This window comes from Halichoerus grypus, chromosome 11 (assembly GCF_964656455.1).
Source record: "Halichoerus grypus chromosome 11, mHalGry1.hap1.1, whole genome shotgun sequence".
Taxonomy (NCBI): domain Eukaryota; kingdom Metazoa; phylum Chordata; class Mammalia; order Carnivora; family Phocidae; genus Halichoerus; species Halichoerus grypus.
The window spans coordinates 107948940-107962308 of NC_135722.1; the positions used below are offsets into that span (position 1 = coordinate 107948940).

A 13369-nucleotide genomic window follows, 5' to 3' on the forward strand; every position below is an offset into this window, starting at 1 on the left:
CACTTTGATTCAACATAGCACTGGAAGTCTTAGCCACAGCAATCAGACAAGAAAAAGAAATAAAAGGCATCCAAATAGGCCAACTTGGACCAATGCTTGCCTTTCTTTCCTTACTAAAGGCCATAACTAGTTAATACAGTCTAACACTCTGGTCCTTTTCAGTCATTTATCTCTGAAAAGTTGAGCCCCAGAAGGCATATATTTTAACATCTTCTTTGCTGCTAGAAGAAAATGGATGGGAGGGGACAGGGATGTGTTGGGTATACAGCCATGTGGTAACTACTGGGTAAATAATACCTCTTACACATAAGAAGACTAGTCATGTAGTGAGAGCCTATGTGAGCTGCACATACAACTTAAAAATTGGGCTATTTGACACAATTATATAGCCTTGAACTTTATCCTTCTATTTGATAATACTTTTTATTCCAGGAATCTCAATATTAATAAAAATTCCAAAGAAATTTATTATTAAATGTCATGAAAACAAATGTTTAGAACAAGGTTTACTATGTTATAGTTGTTCTCAGTGTAAATGACACTAAACAGACTTTGGATCTGAAATATCATCAGGACTCACCACAGCAGTGATTTTTCTTTTCCATTCCAGTTCTAAGAACAAAGGAAATTGGCTATGGATAATTCATATCATTGCAATCAACGAAACTCATGTAACGGACTTCCATCTGAGAAGAAAAACAACTTCCTTATATCCGAAGATCATGGACAGAAAATCTTAAGTGTACTGCAGAATTTTAGAGAACAAAATGTCTTTTATGATTTCCAAATAATCATGAAAGATGAAATAATCCCATGTCATCGCTGTGTCTTAGCAGCGTGCAGTGACTTTTTCAGGTACTTCACTTGTCTGTCTGTGCCTCAGATTCTGTGTTGTTATGTTTCATAACTACTGAATTTCTCCCCTACAGGAGCATGCAACAGTAATTTTTAATTCTTAAAATAAAAACTATTTAGAACCTAGATTAACTAGTGATTTTTGAATATGAAGATTTATGACTACCTTTTTTAATGGTTCAGGTCCTCCCAGGTCAGCATTTCCTAAAGTTATATGGAACATTGGTCCCTTGAAATGTTCTGGGGGAAAAAAAATTTTTTTTCGATCTAGAGTCAGTTTTGTTTGGGAGAGTTCTTGCACTGCACTGTTTAGGGAAAAAAAGGAGAGGACAAATGGATTAAAAAATGGAAATATAGTTCAAAAGAAAGGAAAACTGAGTTCAGTCATGTATCTGTGGGTTATACAAGGGAGAGGGACTCACACAGAGGATTTCAAGATTTCTCCTCTCTTTGACAAAGATATTCCTCTAGGGGAAAGGTACCTCCAGAAGCATTTGTGGAGAACACCCAACTTGTTCTGATTCTAGGCAACCTTCTGAATATAACTTGGTTCCCCTTGTAGGTCATCCTACAGGGAATGCCCTAGTCATAACACTGTTAGAAGCCCCTGTGGCAACAGTGGGTTTCTGATTCTGCAAGGGTAAGTGTCAGACGTATGACCTTAGGACTGCGGTAACTGCATCAAGGTCATACCATCCTGTGAGGCCTCTTGGTCAGACACACAAACCTCTCTTGGTGACATCCTGGTCTTCAGCCCTCCCAGTCACACTGCAATAAATTTAATCCTAATTGCTGTATTTGCATTATGTTCAGTTTTAGAAACAATTTTTATTTTAAATAAGGATGACTTAAATCTCTAGTAATTAAAATTTATAAAAACAGAGTAAGATTTAAGATATAAATACACTAGATGCAAGTTAGCTTATACTGATTTTAATCCTTAATTAAACTCCTATTTTGCCACCAGCATCTGATTAGACCTCACCCCTGTTGCTCTGGAGTGAATCCGCAGAAGTGTATTGATATTCACTACTTGCTAAACTCCCGTTCCTGGGGGGTTTCCTGCTTGCGTGGGGAGCAGTGGCTCAGTGCCGTGTCCCACCCCACCAGGGACGTGGAAGATACACCTTCGCCCTACCCAGACACTAGTTCTTTCTCTGTTCTTGTCATGTCTTCTCTCAGGTAACCTAAGCTATTCTTCGAACTCCACTGGGGCCCCCACTGTCCCTGTGCTCTGCCACTCTATGGTTCCACCAGTTTCTTCCCAGCTCTGTTCTACTCCAGCTTTTCTTCCTAGTAGCTCCATTCTGCTCCCCCACCCTCTGTCACCTCTTCCTGACAGGAAGCTGGATGCTGTAACGGTTAAGTACCTGGCCTCTGAATACACAGGCCCTAAATCTAAATCCTGGTTCTGCCACTTAATCAGACGTGACTTGAAGCAAGTGACTTAATTTCTTCAGGCCTCAGGTTCCTTATTTGTAAAAATTAAGACAATAAATGAGAACCTAACTTACAGAGTCATTATGAGGGTTAAATGAAGTAATGTATATGTACTGATTAGTACTGTGTCCGCTACATTCAACTAACACTAGATGCTATGATTACTGTTATTTCCAAACCTAGCAAAAAATGGACATAATCTGGTGCAAACACACAGGTTGATTTCCCAATCATGTTAACAAAATAAGAAGTTCATGTAGGGGCGCCTGGGTGGCTCAGTTGGTTAAGCGACTGCCTTCGGCTCAGGTCATGATCCTGGAGTCCCGGGATCGAGTCCCACATCGAGTCCCACATCGGGCTCCCTGCTCAGCGGGGAGTCTGCTTCTCCCTCTGACCCTCCCTCCTCTCATGTGCTTGCTCTCTCTCATTCTCTCTCTCTCAAATAAATAAATAAATAAATAAAATCTTTAAAAAAAAAAAAGAAGTTCATGTAAGCATTTGGATTGGCAGTCCTCTACTCTTCATGTAGAAGTTATTTATTAATTAAATGTATCTGCACATAATTTCTGTCCACAATATTTTGTTCAGCCTACTCCTAACTTTTATGGACCTGCTTTAAATTTTTTAAAAATCCTGTTAAAAAAACAGAACAATAAATATGTTTTTAAAATTTTTTCCCTGCTTTGAAGTAACACAAATGGCAGTCTTATAATGACCTAGATCCTTTATTATATATAGTATTTTACTAAAGGAATACACAGTTCATATAAAAATATGTACAAATAAAGACTGAAATTCTGTAATTTACACTCTTAGGTGATGAGGCCATCAATTCATAGTATTTGTGTTATCAAAGTCACTGGAATACTGGCAGGAAAAATATAAAATAGCAGGAAAGTGTACAGTGCATGAGAAGTGCACTTTATAATGATTTTGGAAAATGAAAGTTATAAAATGAGATGTAAAATGGAGAGAAGATTGAAGAGGAATCACACATTTTGTACAACCACTTTATGATAATATGGTAAATTTGAGATGGATGTTAACTGGATACTTTAAAGATGAACAGGATGAAGTATAGAAATATGATCCTACTTGTGTCTTCTCAAAGAAAATGTGGAAGCTGGTGATAAATTAAAAATATATAGGATCTGTCAGAAAACATTTTCTTAAAATAATGATAGTAGCTAATACTTTGCATTGATTAACTCATTTATGCCTCTGAAAACTCAGTGAAATAGATACTACAAGTATCCCCATTTTCAGATGAAGAATTTGAAACACAATGAAGTCCCCCCCAAGGTCACACAGCTAATAAGTGACAATGGCCAGATACCCACCCAGGCAGCCAGATTCTAGAGGTCAGGCTGTTAATATTACCCTAAACTGATGATCCATGTCTTCATAATCCAATATAATTATCATCAGAGTTTCATATTGCTAGGTTAACATTATTTAAATACCCTACATGATGTAGAACATGTATGTCATCTGTGTAACTGTATTCATTTGTGGATTAAGAAGAACCCAGTAGCCTAGTGGGAAGGCGCTTTGTCATCCTTCCTTGTCCTGAGGGGTGTTCCGGATTTGGAGGGCCCCTTGTACTTCTCAGTGGGATACTAGTGCTTCCTGAATAGCTTTGGTTACCCTCTAGAGCAGACCTGAGGAACTAAACTGGTTCCCCCCAGAGCACTTGAGTAGCTCGGGGCACTGCTCACAAAGGTATCCTGGACGATTCTGGTACAGGCGCAAACCAGTATTAAGCCAGAACCCAAACCAGTCACTCCAGTCCTGCCGAAGGTGCAACCACTGGTGGTCCTTAGTTCTTTCTTGAAGCTCTTTCTCTTTCAGCTCAGCCTCCACTCGCTGGACCACTGACAACCGCCATAGCAAGTCTGTGTAAAAATGAATCATTCTGGATGTGAAGTCAACAGAAGGATGGGTGCCAAGATTGGTCTACCAAAACCAATAGTAAAATAAGTCTTAGTCTCCTGCCCAAACATTTGCAAATAATTTATATTTTCACTTAAATTGAGCCCCAAAAGTTCCCACTTCCTTAGACTCTAGCCCCTCGGCCAGGTGGTGATGAATTACAGCTCAGAAGAACTCAGGCTGCTCTAACTCAAATCTAGGGACCACCTCCATCTCTCAGTGGCTGTTTCTTCGAAAACTTACTTTTAGCCTTTTGGGTTGGCGTTTAGCTCCATGAAATCACATTCCCCTTTATTCCTAAAGTGCTGCATGAAATATGTCTCTTTCAATGTGTATTTAATATATCTCGTTTGGTGGATTTCCCACACAGACAGACTCCTTAGAGACATCTGATACCTCACAGCATTCCACCTTCCACATGTTTCACAGCTGCCAAACTGAAAATTACCGTGCAAGATACTTTTACATCCTAAACCCAGAAGCATTATATATTTTAAGTACTTCTAGTTATCACCTGCAGAGTTGATACTAATTAACTCATAAAAAAAGGAAATTCAGCCATTAGAGAGATTTTACCCTAATTTTATGAATGATATTTAAAAGCATGAAATTAGTTTACAAAATGTGAATCTTCTTACAGCCTTCCTTGGATGAGGTGCGGTAGCTCAGCTGTAGTCTGTGTATTTTGCAGTATGGGAGTTATGTGGCAAATATGTCTTAAAGATAAACAATGCAGTACACAACTATTCTAGATATTAAAACAACTGATTAAGATGCTTTTAAAATGTTTCATAAATACAGACTTGACATGTGTGAAATATATTTTAAATCAAGCTAAGGGTCAAGGAAGCGTCTAGAAGGTAACGTTGAAAACTAGCAGGGAATGACCTCTTCCCACTCGTTCTTCTGTGTTCTTTACTGTTGCAGGGCTATGTTTGAAGTGAACATGAGAGAGAGAGACGGTGGGAGCGTCACCATCACTAATCTGTCCTCCAAAGCCGTGAAGGCGTTCCTTGACTACGCCTATACCGGGAAAACACAGATAACAGATGATAATGTGGAAATGTTCTTCCAGTTGTCCTCATTTCTTCAAGTCTCCTTCCTAGCCAAAGCTTGCAGTGACTTTTTAATAAAAAGTATTAACCTTGTCAACTGTCTGCAGTTACTGTCTCTGTCAGACAGCTACGGCTCTCCCCGCTTGTTCAGTCACGCACTGTACTTTGTACAGAACCACTTCTCCTTGCTATTTAAGTCCAGTGATTTCTTAGAGATGAATTTTGGAGTCCTGCAAAAATGTCTGGAGTCAGATGAGTTAAATGTCCCCGAAGAAGAAACTGTCCTGAAAGTTGTCCTTAGTTGGACCAAACATAACTTAGAATCGAGGCAAAAGCATCTGCCTTATTTGATTAAAAAAGTACGATTACATCAGTTATCTGAGGAGACCCTTCAAGACTGTCTGCTCAACGAAGAGTGTTTACTCAAAAGCACAAACTGCTTTGACATGGTCACGGATGCCGTTAAGTGTGTGCAAGGTTCTGGTGGACTCTTCCCTGATGCTCGGCCATCTACCACTGAAAAATACATATTTGTTCACAAAACTGAGGAAAATGGAGGCGACCAATATACATTTTGCTATAATATCAGTAGTGACTCATGGAAAGTGCTGCCACAGTCACATCTGATCGATTTGCCAGGGTCTAGTCTGTCTAGTTACGGAGAGAAAATATTCCTGACAGGAGGCTGCAAAGGGCCATGCTGCAGAACCGTCCGGCTTCATATCGCGGAGTCCTATCACGATGCGACCGATCAGACCTGGTGCTACTGTCCGGTGAAAAACGATTTCTTCCTAGTATCAACTATGAAGACACCAAGAACCATGCACACATCAGTTTTGGCTCTCAATAGATTATTTGTCATTGGTGGGAAGACCAGAGGGTCTCAGGACATTAAAAGTCTCTTAGCTGTTGAGTCTTACAACCCTCTTTCCAAAGAATGGCTATCTGTTAGCCCATTACCCCGGGGCATATACTATCCCGAAGCGAGCGCATGCCAGAATGTCATCTATGTTCTTGGATCAGAGGTAGAGATTACAGATGCCTTTAACCCATCACTCGACTGCTTCTTTAAATACAACGTGACCACTGACCAGTGGTCGGAACTGGTAGCAGAGTTCGGGCAGTTTTTTCATGCAACCCTGATTAAAGCTGTCCCGGTCAACTGCACACTGTATATATGTGACCTTTCCACCTACAAGGTGTATAGTTTTTGTCCAGATACTTGCGTCTGGAAGGGGGAAGGCTCTTTTGAATGTGCAGGCTTTAACGCAGGTGCAGTTGGGATCGAAGATAAAATCTATATCTTAGGTGGTGATTACGCACCAGATGAAATCACAGATGAAGTGCAGGTCTACCACAGCAGTAGATCTGAATGGGAAGAAGTCTCACCGATGCCAAGAGCCTTAACTGAATTTTACTGCCAGGTGATTCAGTTCAATAAATACAGAGACCCGTGGTTTTCTAATCATTTCTGAAAGGAGTACAGTCTAAAATGATTCCGGTTCTAGAAACCTACTGTAAATCTGTTAACCTGTAGTTGGTACCAAGGTCTTTACCTCTTAGCAAAGTAAAATGTACCATCTGTTAGAGAATTACTATGAATGTACAGCATGTAGAACTTAGCAGTTGCCAGAAACTTTAAATACAAAGTACATTTACCAGACATTATATTGAATATAATTTAATCGTGGAGAATCCAGAATACTTAGTATCCTCATATGTAAGTAAAACTCATAGGCATCGATGTCTTGATTTTTAGAGTACTTTATCCATGAAAGACCAGTAAGAACACATCGGTGTTCACAGATTTGTACTATCTAGACGGGAAAAATCTCTTTAGGTAGTGGAAATGGATTATTTGCACACTATGTTAGGTGAAGTGAAAATTAAATTACAAAGAGGTAAGAAGCCTGCCCCGTTACTACAGGAGTAAGAGGGGCTGAATTCCTATCCTTTCCAATCATGGCTTAGCTTCTTTTAAGCCCTTCCTTTTTTTCCCACCATTTGTTGTTTTTTTTGTTTTGTTTTGTTTTTCGTCGGGTACACTTTTCTAAAATGCAGTGTATTTCCCCCTGGGCTTCTAAGCTGTACACTAAACATGGCTTGACTTTTTTTTTATGATTCAACTCTTCATTAAGAGCATAATGTTCCATGATATAATGCCATAATGCCAATGGCAATTACTGAAATGCTTTTAAAATTGCTGATTCTATTAGTTCTCAGTGTTAGTTGTTTTCAATTTCTAGCAATATCATTATCTTTCTTATTTTGTGGCTCAGGCTCAGTAAATTAACATTCTTCATTTAATTATTAGTTCTAAGTTACACTCAATCTGAGTCTATCTTAACACGTAACCCATTGAGTGAAGTTCCTGGATTCTGATATGGTAGTCCTCAAATACTTTTTCTGTATCCTTGCCAGTTTCCAGGATTACTGAGGATGTAGGAAATCTGACCTCTAGATAAGTGTATTCTTATGTTGCATTTCTTAAATTTTTAAATGTCCAAATTTGAGTTTGGACAAATTAATTAATTAAGAAATTTCAACATTTAAATCAGTACCATATCAGTTTTCTTTGATGATATATACCAACTCTAAAGCACCGTGTTGGTTTACTACTTACATAAGTTATTCATAGTGAATTGTTTTCTAAATTCTTTTAAAAATGACTAGGTTTTTGGTATTGATCTTATTTACAACCTGATGTATCTGTTTAGATGCTTAGTCATCTTTAACCCAAACAAAGAAAGAGTATCAGTCAGTCATCCTTGTTCTCAGGTAGGATGATTCTGTGTTGCAAGAGAGTATGTTTCTTCCGTAAGTTTAAAAGATATAGCCGTATTAGGCTGTAAAAGTGGAAATATACCTAAATAAAGGTCCATTTATTATACCATATAAGTTTATGCAATCGTAAGCTTCAAATATATTTTTTTCAAAATAGAACAGGACATTAGACTACATGATCATGCAATTCCCAAATCGGACTGTCCCTAATCAGATGACAGTTGCATAAAAAGTATTCTGTAGAATTGTTGGCCTTCCTTCCTAAGTTGGCTCTGCCCTTTCCTGTGTGTGTGTGTGTGTGTGTGTGTGTGTGTGCAAGAAAAAAAATTCAGTGAAGGCTTTTGTGTGCATATTTGTGGCTTTGGAAACAAATTATTTAAGAAAGACCATAACACAGTGGGTGACCTATCTGTGGATTTACTGAACAGTTAATTTAAACATATATAAATAATTAAAGTATGTTTAAAATAAATATTGTTTTAATTACTGACTCTAGGAATTGTTAATCTCTTACAGAAAGAAACTAAGGTGAAAGAGAATCCCTTCCTGATCTTGTTTCATTATTAGATTATCTTGACGTCTGCCCATCTTCTTATTGGCCGTTGATTCCTGGTAATGTTTCTAGAAACAAGGCCTAGGTCACTCCCTCTGCATATGATCTCATACACCTTCTAACACACAAGGCTTGCTGCGTTTCTTCTACAGTTGCTGCAGTTTACTTGTTAATCATTTTTTTCTCACTGCCATCCCTTTCCATCTGCAACGGAGTGCTCTGTGTCGCCTACAACGGCAAGGAAAGTACTCTGTCCGGTCGTCACCCCTAAGTTCTTCCTTTGTTTACTGTTCTTTGTCCTTGCCACCTTGTCCTTGCAGTCTGTCCTGGGCTTGGCTCCAGTAATAACGCATCTTGTTCTCTCTAATTTTGCATCTTCTTATAAAGGTGTCACATTTACATTATCTGTCTGCCGTATTGACAAAGGGTTGTCTGTGTTCCACATCCTTGGGGAACCCAGCCACATGCACGCGTGGTCAGTGACTGAACTGGTTGTATCTTTCTCATCCTGCCCATCGATCCCTGGCTTCACTGTCCGAGAACCATGCCTGGCATTCTGGCCTCACCCTCCGTTCTGGATCTCTGACAGGCAAGTCTCTGATCTCTCAAGCTTATTCTCAGAACCCCCGGAAAGAGCTGTATCCCTGTCTGTAAAGTTAGGTCAGAGGAAATAACACATCCCTTTATCTATGGCCTCTTCCCTGAGTCTTTTTTTTTTTTCCTCTGAAGTCTGCTTTCCTTTCATGATCCTCCTTCAGCCAACGTTGCATTGTGAGACAAAATCATTGTGCTCATTACCCAGATTGCTTTCATTCTTGTGGAAAAATTCTGTTAAACATTCCTAAATCCTTTATCATTTGGATTATGCACGTAAAAAAAAATTCTAATATTGTAACACCTTCTAAAATTGAAAGCTATATGGCATTATTATATATAAAGATGATTAAATTCAACATTTATATGAGATCAATTCAAAGTTAATGGACACTCCTGGAGTGACCTACAAACTTGATTTAAAATGTGGAGCACCCTTTTGTTCATCTATTGGTTGTCAGACTGAGCAGTATGAAGAATATTAGCATAATCGAAATTCACTACCTCCCCAGAACACTCAACTCCAGCTCTGGATGGGAAAGGAGTCTTTATCACAGCAGTATTCAATCATGCTACCCTGGAAAGCGAGAGTGTGATTTGAGAGTGACCACATCCCTCAACACGATTCCATTTTTCCCACATATCAAGAGCAACTGGATTTGTGCACAGTGTACGTAGCTCAAGGGGCACCGTTTAGAAAATCAGACTCAAGTAGAGAGAAACGTGTATTGACATTCTGAGATAGGGAAGCAGTAAATACAGTGTTGATGATTAGGTATATTGTGGACCAGGTAGTGTTACTTTCAGGTCCTCCTTCTCAGTTTAATTGGATCCCGTGTTTGGAAGGTCTTTTATATTGAGAATTGAAAATGTAAGCTCAAAAATGTCTTCCGGTGGGCCGCCCCGGAGGGCAACCTAAAAAGAAAGGCTGGAATGTATAGGGAAGCCAATTTCCATTCAATGTAAGAAATCACTTGACTCCACTTTGCAAAGCCATATTCAGAATAAGACGAGTCTTCAGACATGCCCTGTGGCAGTTGGTTGGCCCAATAAGTTCCTACACAGCAGTAGACAACCAAAGATTTCTACACGCTCTTTACCCATTTCCATCTCACTAGTTTTCTGACATACGGCTGATGACTTCCTCCTCCGATGTATTTAGCGTTTTAGGTTCTAAGGAACTTGATTTCAGTGGCTCTGCATGCTCAAGGTTTCAACAGACCTACACCCGTTCAAGAGCAGTCTTACTGAAGAGAATTTGTTCTTCTTCTTCTTCTTTTTTTTAAATCACTCAGGAAAAATCTGTAAATGGTGCTGACATTTCTAGTGCACTGCTAATAGGGAGTTTCCCCCCCTCTACTGTAGGTGCACATTCTTTCACAGAGAATAGAAACTGAAAGACCAGCACCTAAAATTTTCTCCTGAATTAGTTCCTATTTTGCTGCAAATGTTGCTGTCTAGTTAAATGTAGGGATTCTAGTTAAAGATTATATGATTTAAAAGAACATATCTTAAAAACCTTGATGTGTTTATAAATCAATTCTGTTTGATGGCACGATGATGCTTAATCAAATTTAATACCTAGTTAGGGAATATAATCACAGGATGATACTATTACACACTTACCAAAAGATAACTCTTCTAAATCCTAGATTCCTATTCAAACTTGAAAATAGCCTTAGAATCTAACACAGCTTCTGACGTGCTAGAGAGAAACCCCTCTAAATGCCAAAACACCCTGACAGCTGATTCACCCTGACAGATGATTTTTTTTTCAACTTCTAATTCAGTTCTTTCAGGAAGAGAGCTCGATGCCTTCATTTTTGAAAAGTTCCACTACTGCTCACACTGAAAGCTTCGCGGCCTCCCAGCATAACCTCCCGCCCCTGGTCCTAGGGAGCTGTGCCCACCAGTATTTGAAACAGTAGCATGTCTCCCCTCTAAAAGCGAGGCATCATTTTCCTTCTTGTTGAAATGCTTAGCACTTTAAAACCTGCCACAACAGCTGGGGTTACATGTCTGTCCTTGTACAGGTGCCTCAGAAAATCCATCCTAATTCTCTCGCCTTTTTGGTGGGTTGAGCAATGCCGAGCATTGCAGAAGCTCTCAATAATTCAGGCATTTTAGTCCCTGAACCAGCTCTCTAGTTCTTATAAATCCATTCTGAGCTAGATAGAGCCTTGCTGGGTTCTCCTTTTAACCACCCGCCCCACCACCACCACCATCATCAACATAACTACAAACACCAATTTTCTGGGAGAGGAATTCTAAAGCCAAATTTTAATAAGTCTTTCAATCATTTGTCATTAGATCGGGTTTCAGACTCTTAAAAGCACTTCTGATAAAGACCTTAAAAAGTATACAAAAAAACAGAAACCAAAGCAGTCACATCCTTGGTGGTTAATGGGAGGACGATTAGCTTACTAATCCATAAAGACTAGCTTTAAGGTAATAACGATCTAAGTGTGGAGCTTCACCTATGCCGTTAGTCTGATTGGATGCAGCAGGCTGTTTCCATGAAACGATGCCATTGTTAAATAATGCTATGAGCCAGGTAGCTTTATTCATCCCATCAACTTTCACAACATCCCCTACCATAGCTATCTAACTGGCTCACCAAATTATGCTTTTGGTTCCAAGGGTAACGAGGTTGCTGGGATAATTCAGAGTACAGTTCCCTGAGTATCACATTATGGTGTAAATATTTCTTTACATGTCTGTCTTCCTCATTTAATTGGAAGCTCTTAGGAATAGGGACACTATATTCATCATGTCTGGACCTAGCAATTAGCACAGTGCTTTCATATAATAAGACATCCAGTAAACTGATATTCTGTTGAGCCAATATGTGAAACAAAATAGATTTGTTACAATTATATTGTTACGGAATAGGTCCATTATAACTACATCTTGCAACTTATTTTCATGTATAAAGGAAATGGTTTGATCTACTTTAGGATTTTACATCTTAGAATGCTATCACATTGTATTTTAGTTATTTATGAATGTATGTGTTCTTTTTGTAATATTTGAGATCTTTCTCATGTTTAAAGTCTGAGAAAGTTGGGATAGGTAATTTACACAACTGCAGCTTTTGTTAGTATATGGAAAAGTTAATAACAAAGCCTTTGTTGACCACGAGATTGCATTACACAGTGCACTGCCCGCCTCGGGAGAACGTGTACGATTGCATAATGTATGTATAGTTCTTGAAAGTAAAATTATAGATTCAAAGTCATTTATCCACCTGATTTTTTTAGTGCTTAGGGACTATTTGTTGTCAGTGAATTTTAATTATAATATCTAATTCTGTGTTTCCTTTCAAAGACGATCATATATAAGACAATGACTGCAAATTCCCTTCGCAGGCGTGCAACCCACTTTCGTCCCCCATTAAAGCCTAGCAGTCTCAGCGACACTTTCCGCACTCGGGGAGCTAGAGCTCCAAGCCACCGGGCATTGCATACACAAATAATTTTCTTCATTTCCCTATTAGTGGAATGTGGGCTTTTGCCATATGCTTTGAGAAATAAAATCAGCATTTTTGCAGGTCCATGTGAACCATATTAACATGTAGTGAAACATTTCAATTCTGTAAAATAATAATTTATTAAAATGTATCTCAGAAAAACACATTCTGTGTGTATTTATTGTTATTGGAGATAAAAGCGGTAGACACAGGTGGGTGCTGAGGTTCTCATTTTCTTGCCACCTCCCTCCCCCAGATGCCCTGAGTGCTCTGATGAGTCTCAGGATTCCAGAGTGTGGTGGAGGAAGTTTGGGGGGAGGGCCCGAAGGGGCCTCTGTAGCTTGAGAACGGATCCTGCACGCACTTCAAGGCAGACACCCCCGTCTGAGAGAACACAACACCCCTTAGACTTCAGAGGAGTCACAGGTGTGTGAGAGATCCCCCGGGCCCTAAGGGAGCTCAGAAAGAGCAGACCAAAGGTCCGTGAGCCACACGACAGCCGCAGAAGCAAGCTGGATATGCAGGGCCACGCACCTGGCCACCCCTGCCCCCCTGGACACGAGGCACACATGCCCCTGCCAGCTTCTGGGCAACAAGCCTCCCCCCTGAGCTCACAAGCCCAGATGCCTGGGGGAAGCTAGTAACGGGGTCTGAAGCGTGAGAGACTGCGTGGTACCATGGAAAGAC

At 39.6% G+C, this 13369-nt stretch overlaps 1 protein-coding gene across 4 annotated transcripts in view; it reads left to right on the top strand.

The window, feature by feature from the left end:
• Window positions 1-12846, top strand: part of KBTBD3 (kelch repeat and BTB domain containing 3) — a 36224-nt gene extending 23378 nt beyond the window's left edge. For 3 of the 4 annotated variants that reach the window (XM_036103764.2, XM_036103762.2, XM_036103767.2), the window contains exons 2-3: window positions 611-855; window positions 5155-12846. In XM_036103764.2, the coding sequence (XP_035959657.2) occupies window positions 635-855; window positions 5155-6757 (1824 nt within the window). In that variant the 5' untranslated portion in view covers window positions 611-634 and the 3' untranslated portion in view covers window positions 6758-12846. The remainder of the gene's footprint in view (window positions 1-610; window positions 856-5154) is intronic. The other variant, XM_078059065.1, reaches the window with a different exon arrangement.
• Window positions 12847-13369: the final 523 nt, after the last annotated feature.